The 13,238-nt window shown below is 36.3% G+C and overlaps 1 protein-coding gene across 2 annotated transcripts in view; it reads right to left on the bottom strand.

The window, feature by feature from the left end:
- TRIM24 (tripartite motif containing 24) overlaps window positions 1-13,238 on the bottom strand; it is a 93,163-nt gene that overhangs the window by 10,577 nt on the left and 69,348 nt on the right. For both annotated transcript variants that reach the window (XM_082632815.1, XM_082632816.1), the window contains exons 10-14: window positions 10,625-10,798; window positions 6,889-7,062; window positions 3,366-3,501; window positions 1,803-1,875; window positions 539-707 (exon numbers count right to left, since the gene is read on the bottom strand). In XM_082632815.1, coding sequence (XP_082488941.1) covers window positions 539-707; window positions 1,803-1,875; window positions 3,366-3,501; window positions 6,889-7,062; window positions 10,625-10,798 — 726 coding nt within the window. The remainder of the gene's footprint in view (window positions 1-538; window positions 708-1,802; window positions 1,876-3,365; window positions 3,502-6,888; window positions 7,063-10,624; window positions 10,799-13,238) is intronic.

Here is a 13,238-nt window from a genome sequence, read left to right as displayed (position 1 = left end):
ATTGATAATTTGCCTGGGTACAGAATCCTGGCTACAAAGTATCTTTCCTCACAATTTTGATATTTTCTCTATTGGCTTCCAGCTTTGAGAGTCTGTGTTGAGGACCTGGTGATACTATGATGTCTGATCCATTATGTAAGGTGTTTTTTTCCTCTGGAAGCTTTTAGAACCTGTTTAGAATACTGGTATTCTGAAATCGATGAGGATATGACTTGAGTCCTTTTTTCATTTAATTGTTCTGGTACTTGGTAGGCCCTTTCAATTCAGATGCTCATGCCCTTCAGTTACAGGAAGTTTCCTTGTATTATTGCTTTGGCAATTACCTTCCATGTGTTTTACTCTTTTCTCTCTTTCAAATGCCCAACCTCCTCATTTAACCTCTGACTTTTCAAACTCTTCTCCCTGTTTGCCATCCATCTTTTTGTTTTGATCTACTGAAAGATTTAAATATAATAGTTTTTCTCTCCTACGAGTTATTTAAAGTTTCTCTCATCCTATCCCTCAAGTAGGAGCAGTATTGCAATCATAATATAATTACATTTTGAGCCCTAGATTCTTCATCTGATTCTTGTTTCACTATAACAACAGGAAAATCATAATTTTCAGGTGGTCCACTGTTTTCTTGTTTTATTCGGATTGGCTCCAACATGACCACTGGGACTTTGTGTGTAGAATCAGCTCCTGCTGGTTTGCTGGAAGAGCCAGAGCTATAAGTATAAGAAAAAAAGAAAGAAAGTAAGAAAAAAAATCTAAGAAAGCTACCTTAAGTATCTTAAAACAAAGTATGATAATAGCTTTTCAGAGTAATGCTGTATCTTCACAGCAATGGTAACTATGTTACATCAGCAATAAATGATACATAACTGAAATGCATCTGCTGTATGCAAAACAGTTTCATTTATGTATAAAAATGTTCCACGTATTAACCTATCAAAATGGTTACATTACATACCTGGAAAGGTATTTAAATAAATTTAAATAAAACCTGAATTAAAACTGACTTCAATATCCTGAAGCTCTAAAATTGGGCAGCCAGATCTTAGAACTATCTTAAAATTAGCATCTTTTTTTTAGGATTTTCCTTTCCTTCTCTAGTCAGTGACAAAGAGAAGTCTAGGCTCACATTAATGATTTACTGTCACAAAGTGTGAAGATAATTAACTAGGTTCATAATTTACTGGTGTTCTGCTATTTTAAAAAATGTAGTGCAACAAAAAAGCCGTTTACAGATAGCTACTATGTTCTCATAGGATTAAAGGCAAACTTTTCCCCTTCAGAGTATGCTACTTCCATACAATTAGGAAAGTAAGAATTGGGTTCACTATCTAGGAGAAATTTGCAAGCATTATGAGTGGGTGTGTAACACAGTAAGTTAAAATACAGTTTCAACAAGTGTAAAACAGAATCAATGTTTGGTTATTAGAAATGTCAGAACACCAATTTTAGTATAAAATTATTATTTGTTTTCCCTAAGTTTTTATTTGTGCATGTTACTATATAGTGCAGTGTGTTACACAGACTTCATTTTTGTTTTTTCCTTGCTATTATACTAAAGTCAAATGTATTTTCTTATTTTCAACAAATAAACATTTTTGTATCTTTAAAGATAAAATTGTACTCTACTAAACCCATTGATTTATTACATTAACATATAATATATAATAATTATTAAACATTTAACTTAAAAGATAAAAATAAGGGAAATTGCTTAAAATGTGCTGAGTACCAAAGCATGCTGAACATTGGTGAGAGAAATCTAGTTACAGATTTTATAGACTAGAGAATAAGTTAAGTCAGTTTACCTTCCTCGGCTCCCAACGCTGGAGGCACTAGGTGAACGTATTGGTGGGTGTACACTTGTCATAGTAACAGGTCCTGAGATCATACACATTCGTAAAATGAATTAATAACTGTATTTAATTCCTACCGAATGTTCTCACTTAGTACTACATTGAAACTGGAAACACATAATGAAACTATATAAAACAAGAGTAGTTGCTGAACTCCCAGCACAGTCTGAAGTCCCCCTAACCTGGCAGGGCTGTTCAACCTCAGCAGTACTGACATTTGGGGACAGATAATTCTTTGATGTGGGGGGCTGTATGTGCATCATAAGGATGTTGAACAGCACCCCCGGCCTCTACAGTTATTAGATGCCATAGCACCTCTACATACTTAGCATCCAGGGGTGTGACAATCAGAAATGTCTCCAAACACTGTCGAATGTCCCATGTTAGAGTAACCAGGGTAGGAGCTTAGTGAGGACACTAGTGCCAGCAAAAGCTACAGAGTACAATAAAAAGTTGGTAGGGCTGGTATAAAAGCAGTCCAAGAGAGAAAGCCCCACAGAGGCTAATGAACGGAAGACACTGAAGCAATGCATAGAAGATACATTGTCCCTTGCCTGACACAGAGTTAGTACTGGATAAACGTTAGCTTTAGTAATAGTGCCAAAATGGTTTCCAGAAATGTTTTGTCAAGTTATACTCCCACCAGCTATGTATCAGAGCGTTTGTCCCATCATATCCTCATCAACGAGTATTTTTACTATTTAAATCTTTGCTTATTCAATAGTTAGAAATTATGTCTTTTTGATTTTATAATGACTACTGGTGAGATGGAACCACCCATTTTTCTTCCTCTCCCCTGTTTTACTGACTAAATGTATTTCCTCTTTAGGGAATAATCTACTCATGTCCTTTTGCAATACTGTGTACTTTCCTTATTAATCTGTATGAACTTGTTACATAATTAAAGTTTCTCTACCACATTTTGTCAACAATTTCCTTTCAGTTTGTTTGTTTTAAATAAGTACCTCCTTTAAAATTTGACAACTGCTTAATTATGCTTGTATGACTGGTGAATGGCATAAGAAATTTTCCTCTTTCCTTATTTTGGTCTAAGGCATCTAATTTGCCAAGGTCTCTGCGAGTAGCATTAGTCAGAGTGCTTCTCTTTTGGAGGAAATAAGTAGTTGTGTCCAAAATTCTTGAACACAATTAAATAGCGAAAAAACCACCAAAAAGAGTGATTGCCACTGATAAATTTTGATGCTAGGAAAATTCCATGCAAAAAGAGATGATACGACAGGCAAATTATCAAAAAGAGAAAGTACAATACTAATTTCCTCCTGGGAGCACTATAGTGCCCATAAGTTCTGTTCAAATTGAAAATGTACAGAGGTTTAACTTTTGCTTCCCACTTCGAAAGTACATTAATTTTAAAGAGTACCCAAAACATAGACCCATTTTAATCATCCAACAGAAAAAGGGAGGAGGCGTAGGGTGATTATTTTTTAAATTATTATAAATAGAATAAAAACTGAAAAAAAAACACTAATAAAATTTTTAAAAAGCCCACTTTACCTGTAAGGCCTGGAGATGGCACTGATGAATTCGGTGACTGGACGGTTCTGTTTGAGGGTGGTCTCGGCTGGCCATGATCTGTACTAGTATCTTTCCTCACAATATTGTCCAGCATAATAGTACTTGAACAGTCAATCTGATAAGAAATTATTTCATGGCATTGTGACTTTGCAAGTTAAAAGCTACTTTAAATTTATAAGAAAACTTTAATAGTTTAATTATTATCAGATAATAAAACATGTAAATATCATATTTGAGAAGTTCTGATCCACACTTTCCCCATAATCAACCTTGAAAAAAAGCTTTCACACTTCTTAATATTTCACCTTAGTAAATATACTGAGTCACACTATTTCAGAAGTCATGAGCCAGGAGAAAAGAGTATTGTGTGCTACACCCTTAAAAATTAAAACAAAATTATAAAAAGTAATTCTAATAATGTTTCTTAATTTATTTAAAAATAATAAAATGTACCAATTAAAAAAAAAGCAAACTTGGTGAGAAGAGTAGCATAGTTTCACATTTTGCAAATTTCTTTATTGTCTGGCTTAGTAACAGCCAACTGGAAACTTGTATCTTACTCAGTCTGCTGAGATGTGTGCTTTTGGCTGAAGAATAAGAAGAAAATCTGGTCTTACACAGAAAGCACCTTGTAGAGCCTCTAAAAAGGTTGTACGAACCCCCATGTCCTTGGCCCACACTTTGAGAACCGATGCTCTGGTATGCACTAGATTGATGAAACAAATCTACGCATAACACATTTTCAGAACACTAACCTCACTTAAATACATAATGTTTGGTAGGAAAAAATTGACCCCTTAGAGATTCCTGCTTTAATGCAACAGGTATACAAATACTTGACTGCTTTCCTAATTGACTGCTAAGCTAAAATACTGATAAATTTCTACTGAATAAGACTTTAATACTTTAGATGCAAATACTAAAAAAAACTTTTTTTGAAGAATAGTTGAATTACAATGTTGTGTTAATTTCTGCTGTTCAGAAAAGTGATTCAGTTATTCATATATATATTGTTTTTCATATTCTTTTCCATTATGGTTTATCACAGGATACTGAACATAGTTCTCTGTGCTATGCAGTAGAACTTTGTTGCTTATCCATTTCTATATATACTAGTTTGCATCTGCTAATCCCAAACTCTCAATCCAACCCTCACCCACCCCCCTTTTTAATGCTTAAATATACCATTTATTCCCCAAGAATGTTTTTGTGATTAAAATCCAATAGTTCCAGCTTTTCTCAATCAAGATTCTCCAAGAGAATTAAGTCCTACAGTCCGAGGGCATAGACTGTATATAATGAATTTACTTCTCAACTCTGCATCTAGAATGGTTCTAGTTATGAACCATCCTTGGGAGGACTGAGGAAATAGTCACTCAAATCAGTTTCTTTATTCTGTGGTTCAGATGAGGAATTTCAGTTGAGAAAGCTGGTGGACAAAGGGTCATCTGTATCTGAGGACTGCAGAGGAAAATTTACTTTCTGTGGGTCCTCTTTCAGTAGGGGAAGGAGGAAGTACACAAGGTTATTTATGTTTAATATTCTTTGGGCACTACCCTGGCCAATACTTTTCAGAGAGTGCAAAAAGTACTGGAATAACTAAATTTGTTAGATCTTAATGTAAAAAAAGTTATTTACATTGTGGAATAACCCTAAAAGCTAAAATAAAATTATAGGAATGACACAAAAAAAGCTTCCCTATCGATCGCCTATGCATGAAAAATACATGTACTCTACCCATTTAAAGTATAAACAATTATTTTAAAAATGAAATAACTCTGGTAAGGTTAATGATGCAACTTTCAGGAAATATTAGTTGATCTCAGTAACTTGAAAAACAAACTAAATAATACAAAATTTTAGATTCCTTCACATCCTACAAGATTTCTTAAAAGTTTTTAATGTCTGTATGAGTGATTACCTTAAGCTTATAAGATGAGAAAAGGTAAAACAAGTATCAACTTATGTATAAAGATTTGTTTATTCAATGTTATATTTTCTGCCTTTGAAAAAGATTTTTAAAAAAGTCATACTAGGGCTTCCCTGGTGGCGCAGTGGTTGAGAGTCCGCCTGTCGATGCAGGGGACACGGGTTCGTGCCCCGGTCTGGGAAGATCCCACATGCCGCGGAGCAGCTGGGCCCGTGAGCCGTGGCCGCTGAGCCTGCGCGTCCGGAGCCTGTGCTCCGCAACGGGAGAGGCCACAATAGTGAGAGGCCCGAGGACAGCAAAAAAAAAAAAAAAAAAAAAAAAAAGTCATACTGACAAACAGCTTAGAGGGTAAATGTGTTTAATTTAAATAAAAATGAAATCAGAGGTAATTTTGCACTGGTTAGTAAATGTTATCATTTCTATTATTATTATGATGATTTTTATTTGAGGGGAGCTTTTCCTGTGCCAGGCACTGGGCTTTACTTGCATTAGCTCATTGAGTCTGTTTTTTTTTTTTTAACGTCTTTATTGGAGTGTAATTGCTTTACAGTGGTGTGTTAGTTTCTGCTTTATAACAAAGTGAATCAGCTATACATATACATATATCCCCATATCTCCTCCCTCTTGCATCTCCCTCCCTCCCACCCACCCTATCCCACCCCTCTAGGTGGTCACAAAGCACCGAGCTGATCTCCCTGTGCTATGCGGCTGCTTCCCACTAGCTAATCTATTTTACGTTTGGTAGTGTATATAAGTCCATGCCACTCCCTCACTTCATCCCAGCTTACCCTTCCCTCTCCCCATGTCCTCAAGTCCATTCTCTAGTAGGTCTGCGTCTTTATTCCTGTCCTGCCCTTAGGTTCTGCCCTTCAGAACTAATTTTTTTTTTGATTCCATATATACGTGTTAGCGTACGGTATTTGTTTTTCTCTTCCTGACTTACTTCTCTCTGTATGACAGACTCTAGGTCCATCCACCTCACTACAAATAACTCAATTTCGTTTCTTTTTATGGCTGAGTAATATTCCATTGTATATATGTGCCACATCTTCTTTTATCCATTCATCTGTCGATGGACACTTAGGTTGCTTCCATGTCCTGGCTATTGTAAATAGTGCTGCTATGAACATTGTGGTACATGGCTCTTTGAATTATGGTTTTCTCAGGGTACATTTCTATTATTAAACTTGTCTCCACCTCTTCTGGTGTCTTAAATGTTAGACTCCCTCTCTAACCATATTCTATTGTAATGTATCACATTCCAGCAATTCAACCTTCCAGTACCTCCTCCCATGTCCTCACCCCTTCCTTCCCAGCTTAGATTCCATAATCCATCACCATAATCATTCATTTACAAACACTTTAACTCCAGTGCCCTGAAAGACATTCTGTAGTATGTTCAAGTGTTAATCTTTTTATTATTCCTGCTGTTACCATATTTCTAAAGGATAAAAACAACTTCTAAACACAAACGCACAGTCTATAATCCAACAAACCCATGCCTTTTACCAGATCCAAGTTCACTTAAAATTTTTGAAACAGGTTCTTAGTATAAATTTTATGTATACTTACATCTGGAAGAGAAGGAAGATTATAGGGACCTCCCACGGGTGAGCTCAAATCAATCATGGGCGACCCAAAAGCCTTTCCATCATATCCTGCTGCACTAGTAATGGTGGGGCTGGAAGGAGTAGAGGACGTGCTGTTGGCAGCAGAGGGGGTGGCCTGCCCGCTGCTGACCTGCCACTGTGGTAGCAAGAAGGAAAGAAGGAAGGTGGTCTATCAGCAGGCCTGTAACATAAAATGTCCAGCTAATCCCTGTTCCAGACACAAAACAAAGTAAAAGACATAGCCTGCTATTTGAATTCAACTGTAATTTTAATGGAAAGGGGAGAGGACACAAGTATATATGATTTTCATTAATCCTGTCCAAACATAAAAAATAAAAAGAACTGATTTTTACCAGAAGACAACAGTTAGTATTCACGAGAAAACCACAGCACCCAATCTTGGAAAGCTTACACATATTGGAAAAGAAATACAAACATGTACAAAGCAGCTTCAAGGTAAAGATGGAGGGCTGAAAACATACGTTTTCTTCTGTCCCCACCTGATACACCTGAAAGTAAAGTGACAGTTAAGGGATTTTTTTTAAAAAAAAAGGCATTGACCTATAAAGACAAAGAAAACAGGGGAGAAGACAGAAATCACATTTTGGAAGCTGGAAGGCAAATGGGCAAAAAGCAAATGAATTAGTCATAGTCAATTGGATAAAGCTGAAATCTAAGCTGGCAGTGGGAAAAATAGAGAAGCAAATCAGTATATATTGCAGAACCCCTAAGAGCTTGGGAATTAGAAGCATAAGAGGTGAAACTGGGGCTAAAAACAGGATGGTCTGTTGAGAGTATGTTTAAGAAGGATGAAATCTCACGTTCGTTTCCTACTTTACCTGTAGCTACCCCAAGATAATAAGGACTACCTCCACCTCTGCAAAAGAAGGCTGGAAATTAATTTTCTAGAATAGGTAAAACAGTCTTTGGGCCGACGAGCATCAGGCTCAGCTGAAGGCAGAAGTATTGCACTTGGGCTTCCCCAGTGGCACAGTGGTTAAGTATCCGCCTGCCAATGCAGGGTACATGGGTTTGAGCCCTGGTCCGGGAAGATCCCACATGCCACGGAGCAACTAAGCCCATGCGCCACAACTACTGAGCTTGCGCTCTAGAGCCCGTGAGCCACAACTACTGAGCCCACGTGCCACAACTACTGAAGCCCACGTGCCTAGAGCCTGTGCTCCGCAACAAGAGAAGCCACCGAAATGAGAAGCCGGCACACCGCAAGGAAGAGTAGCCCCCGCTTGCCACGGCTAGAGAAAGCCCGCGTGCAGCAAAAAAGACCAAAACTAACTAAATAAATAAATTAATTAATTAAGAAAAAAAAAAAAAAGAAGCATTGCACTGAAAATGACAAGTAAGAAACCATACACACACTGAATGCCGAGGTTCCTGCCCACTCTGCCTCCGGCCCGCTAACAATCTTCTTCCCCCAGCTGGCTTCAATGAGCAGCCAGGTCCTGCATTTCAGGCATGAAACAGAAAGATCTTTTGGGAATTGGACCACTACCTATAAACAGTGACATTAGTAACTCTCCTAATAAACACGCCTAGCAGCCCTCGTGTAAGAGTGAAATTCAGCCATCAAACGTTAGCCCCACACCCTGGCTTTCGGGTTTTTTTTTTTTCTAAACACCCATTTCTCATATACAAACAGGTAATTAAGCATCAATAAACATCTGAGGAAACTCTTTGTCATTTATGTTAGGGGCTGAAATAAACACATTAATAAAGGAATGCTATAGGGTATACAGAGATGAACCATGCTGCTATCTATACTTTACTTTGAAACCTATCAAAAAATGAGAAGGTTTGATTGACAGATGGATGGATAAATGGGTATATGGATAATAAGTGAGAAGGCAAATAGAGCAATCTGTCCCCTATACAACTCTTTCAACTTACTATGTTTGAAAATTTTTATAATAAAATATTGGGGGGAAAAAAGCCACTAAGAGGTATCTTAAGACTATGCAGGGGAAAAAACTCCCAAACTCAGTTTCATTTATATATGGACTACACAATATAGAGTGACAGTGATGGAAATATTCTAACTTTGAAAAATCTAATTTACATGCTCCACTGAAAAAACTAAAAAACCCTGTGAATATGAATGTCATCTTTACCACCTACCCACCCCTCGTATCCATCCACCTGTCTGTGTCTCTCTATCTTCCTCCTTCCCTCCCCAGAATAAGCAGTTACAGTTGATGTGTATCTTTCCAGGTTTTGTCTATATATATGAGATTTAAAAAACAAAAACAAAACCACAAAAGTGAGAATAACTCACAAAAAAATCCGACAAAGTTTTTTGCCGTGTAATATACTTCGGAGATCATATATAGATTACTGCCTTTTCTTAATAGCCAAAAAGCATTTCCACTGTACAAGTATACTATAATTTGTTAAGCTACTCTATCAATTAAAACAAATTCCCCATTATCTTTTATCCTAGCTTGTTCATTTATTCATTCATGTTTAGACTTTTGACCAGGAAACATTTTTAAAAACCTTCTTAGAGTGCATGTCTACCCATTAAAAATAATACATAGGGAATACGTGAGGAAACATTTGAGTACCCAGAATGTGCCAGGTGCTTTTATATACACTAGCACTAAGTCTCAGCACAACTCTGCAAGGTACTCACTCACTCTATAGTGGGGGCAAAGGAGATTTTAAAGAGTACACTTGTACAAGGCCACAGAAGTATTAGGAAAATAAACAGAATTTAAGACCAAACTGCAGTCTGGTCCCTTTTCATCTCACCTCTAATGATGAAACAGAGATAGGTATAAATTTTATTGAAAATAATTAAAATATTATTTTAGAAAGTATTAATATTTTATCAAAACCAAACAAATTATAAACATATACACACACACTTAGTATATGTACTTTTAGAATATTACTTTCAAATCATTTGATTAAAATGAATGTCACAGAATTATGGGAATAGCATCATATTCTTTATTTCGGTCTTGGCAAAAAAATTAAACTGAAATCAATCTACTAGTCGTAAGTTGGAAAGGCTTGACACAAGTACTTGGAGAAGATAAAGCACTGGGAGAACTTTTTAAAACAGTGTAATACCTAAAAAATATTTTTACCTGAAAACACTAAGAATATATATATATAATATATAATATATATTATAAATTTATATAATACAAATATAAATTATAACTTAAACATTAAACCTTCTAAGAGTCAATATATAACCTTAAATATTAAACTTTATCAGATGTATATGTACTACATATTAAAACTGTGTGATACTAAGGTTTGTGTCCAAGAAGTCTCCCTGAAACACTTTGAAGATTTGTTTATTGGTCTCTCTTTAAGTACGCCATCTGTATTTGTGAGAATAATTCTGTCTTAGGAAATTTAATGCACTCACCTAAAAGCTACACACATTAACATTGAAAAATTCATACCTATGACTCACCGATTATCCTGATCCTTCACTTCTGTAGAAGTGGCTTGATTTCTCTTGTTAATTACAATGCATCAAGATCCTTTCTCTTAGCTTTGCCTCTCTCTATAGGGCAGTCTGTAATAAACTTTGTAATCCACATTTATTTAAAAAAGGAAAAAGCTTACTCTTGCTCTTTATCACCATTGCTCTATCCATAAATTCAATGTGATTTGGAAGTAGAGAGAAGCAGAATAAGCAACTGTGGAGAAGTAAATATATATACCTGTTTTATGGCTTGTTGAGCCAGGAAAGCCATCTGCAGGGGGTTGGGCTTTATTGCTTGTCGTGGCGCATTCTGGTTTGGCGGATATCTTAGCTGTTGAGGATGAGGAGGAAGAACTGGTCCATTGGGTTTGGGGCTATGATTTTGAAAATTTATCAAACGTGGAGGAGGTTGCTGGAAAAAAAGAAATTCAACCAACTCAGTGACAATCATCTCCTGAAAGACAAAGTGTAAAGAACTCCATTTTATAACTTTTACAGAAAGACAGCAATTCTGTCACAGACGAATCATTTATTAAAATTACAGTAAGGGTACGGGGGGAGGGGACAGCCTTCCAGAATGTGTATAAGCAATTTAAAGAAAAGAAGTTTTATTAGGAAAGATCCTTGGGAGAGGATTTTCCAGCTGCAAGTAGGTTAAACTAGGATTAGATCTAGGCCACGCTGGGAAGTAGGGAAAATCTGTCTTTGGTATTCTTCTAAGTCCCTGATGATTATATTCTACAAAGAATTGCCCTCTTCAATCTTCCTAAAATAATGTGATGGTGGAATAATTACTAACATTTACTGAGTAGTTATTACATGTCAGGTACTACTTTAAGTGCTTTACATGTGTTAACCCATTTAAGCTTCACAATGATCCACTAAGGTAGAGATTACCTCTGTTTTACAAAAAAGGTAACTGAGATATAGAGAATTTAAATAACTTGTCCAAGATTAACAAAGATAGGAGGAATGGAGCTGAGATTTGAACTCAAGTCCTCTGGTGCCAAGCAGTAAAACATAAATAATGAACAGATGAATATTAATAACATTTAAAAATTAATGAATCGGATCTTATTGAGATCAAACTATGTGCCAGGCATTGTGACTGGCATTTTACATATGTTATCTCATTATTACCCTCTCCTCATTTTACATATTAGGACACTAAACATTAAAAAGCTGGGATAACTTGAAAAAAGTCACACAGCTCATTAAAGGCAGCACTAAGGCTTTAATCCAAAACTAGTCTGCCATTTCATTACCCAAACATGTTTTGGTGTTTAGCTGGGGGTTAAGGTACTAATTACAGCTCAGAGGATGAGTCTCTCTAAAAGCAAATAGATTTTGAAAGGACACCCTTCAAGGACAACACTGGTTGATTATAGGGCAGGTAGGGGCTGGGAAGGCAAGCCTAGTTTGCTCAATAAATGCTAGCCCTAGAAACTGAGACCAGTGTTCTAGAAAAAGGTAACCGTATATGCCAGTCTCACCTTGACTACCCAATTCTCTCTAAGGTTGGCAACTTATTGCAAAGTAAATACTTATTTTCAGGCTATCTTAACTGCATATGAATAAGAACTTCTCAGAAAGGGAACTATTAACTCCCACATTCAAGGTGGGAAAAATAAATGTGAAATTTATAAAGGCTGAAAGAGGAACATCTTAAACTTTGACACTGTGAAGGCAGACAGCCATAAAGTGTAGCTCTGCCCTCGTTTTGTTCTTTTCCTTCTCCCATTTTTGGAATTCATCTCCTTTCCTGGGTAAACTACTTCTCTTTCCCCTCTCTTGAAAATTAGTTGGCACTGAGTTCACCGTCAATAACTTTCAAGAGTGAACAGCAATTACAGACCCAATGAAAAGTAGATTTAGACACTATTTCAAGATCAAGGGAAATTCTTGAAATTCTATTCTTCTGGGTGAAGAACAGAAAAATATTAGAGAAAAAGAGAAAATGAAAAAATCTTATAGAAGCGTAAGCCTGAAGCCACAGCAATTCTCTTTGATTCTTCTATTAAAGTTTTGTGACTTGAAGGGTTTTATATCATAGAAACACAAACAGAGAAGAACTGGGGAATCACAGTGGAAAACTTCTAAGTTAATCAAAGAGACAATTTTTTAAAAAGTGGAAAAGCACCCAAAGTGATCCTTAAGGGAGAACAAAAGTAGTTATAGAAGTCTTTTGCGTACCCCTGCCCTGAGATTTATATATTGATTCAGTCAAGAAATGACACTTGATGCCAGAGTACTGTACTCTGTGAAAAATCAGTGTGGGACTGGATGTCGACTCTCCCATCAAGGAATCCCAGTGTGGTAAGATGTAAGGTGATTTTTCTTTCCTCTCCCAAACTGTTATAGTTGACTGAGTTAATTTCTAAGAACCCTGTGACAGGAAAAGCAACTTGAAAGAATAAGACTAGCAACTAGTTAATGAGCATAAAAGAAATAGCAAAACCAGTGCTATTTTAATTAAATGGAATCAATTAATTTGCAAGAAGGAAAAAAGGGAGAGAATAGAGAAATAATTGAGAGCTCAAGCAAACTGACATATAATCATCACTATCCTCACCTTCACTCTAAATACTTCTATTATTACAGGTTTTAGTTTTATTCTAGGTCAGTATAATCATGAAGCATAGCAGATGTCCTTCTAACATCCACCCACTGTTTAGGAAATTAATGTATACATATGAATGAGAGTTATCTCCAGAGCAGTAAATCTAGCCCGGAGTGACAACCATTATGTATAAAATAACATACTTAGATCTAACAAACTTAGATCTGTCCATTAGAGTATGACAGAGTATACCGTACACCGCTCAATAAACAGAGATGCATAATGTTTATCA

The sequence above is a fragment of the Mesoplodon mirus genome (genome assembly GCF_964341445.2).
Source record: "Mesoplodon mirus genome assembly, chromosome: 9".
NCBI lineage: Eukaryota > Metazoa > Chordata > Mammalia > Artiodactyla > Ziphiidae > Mesoplodon > Mesoplodon mirus.
Note: the sequence above shows the minus strand (reverse complement) of the source record. Positions and strands in the feature narration are given on the sequence as shown.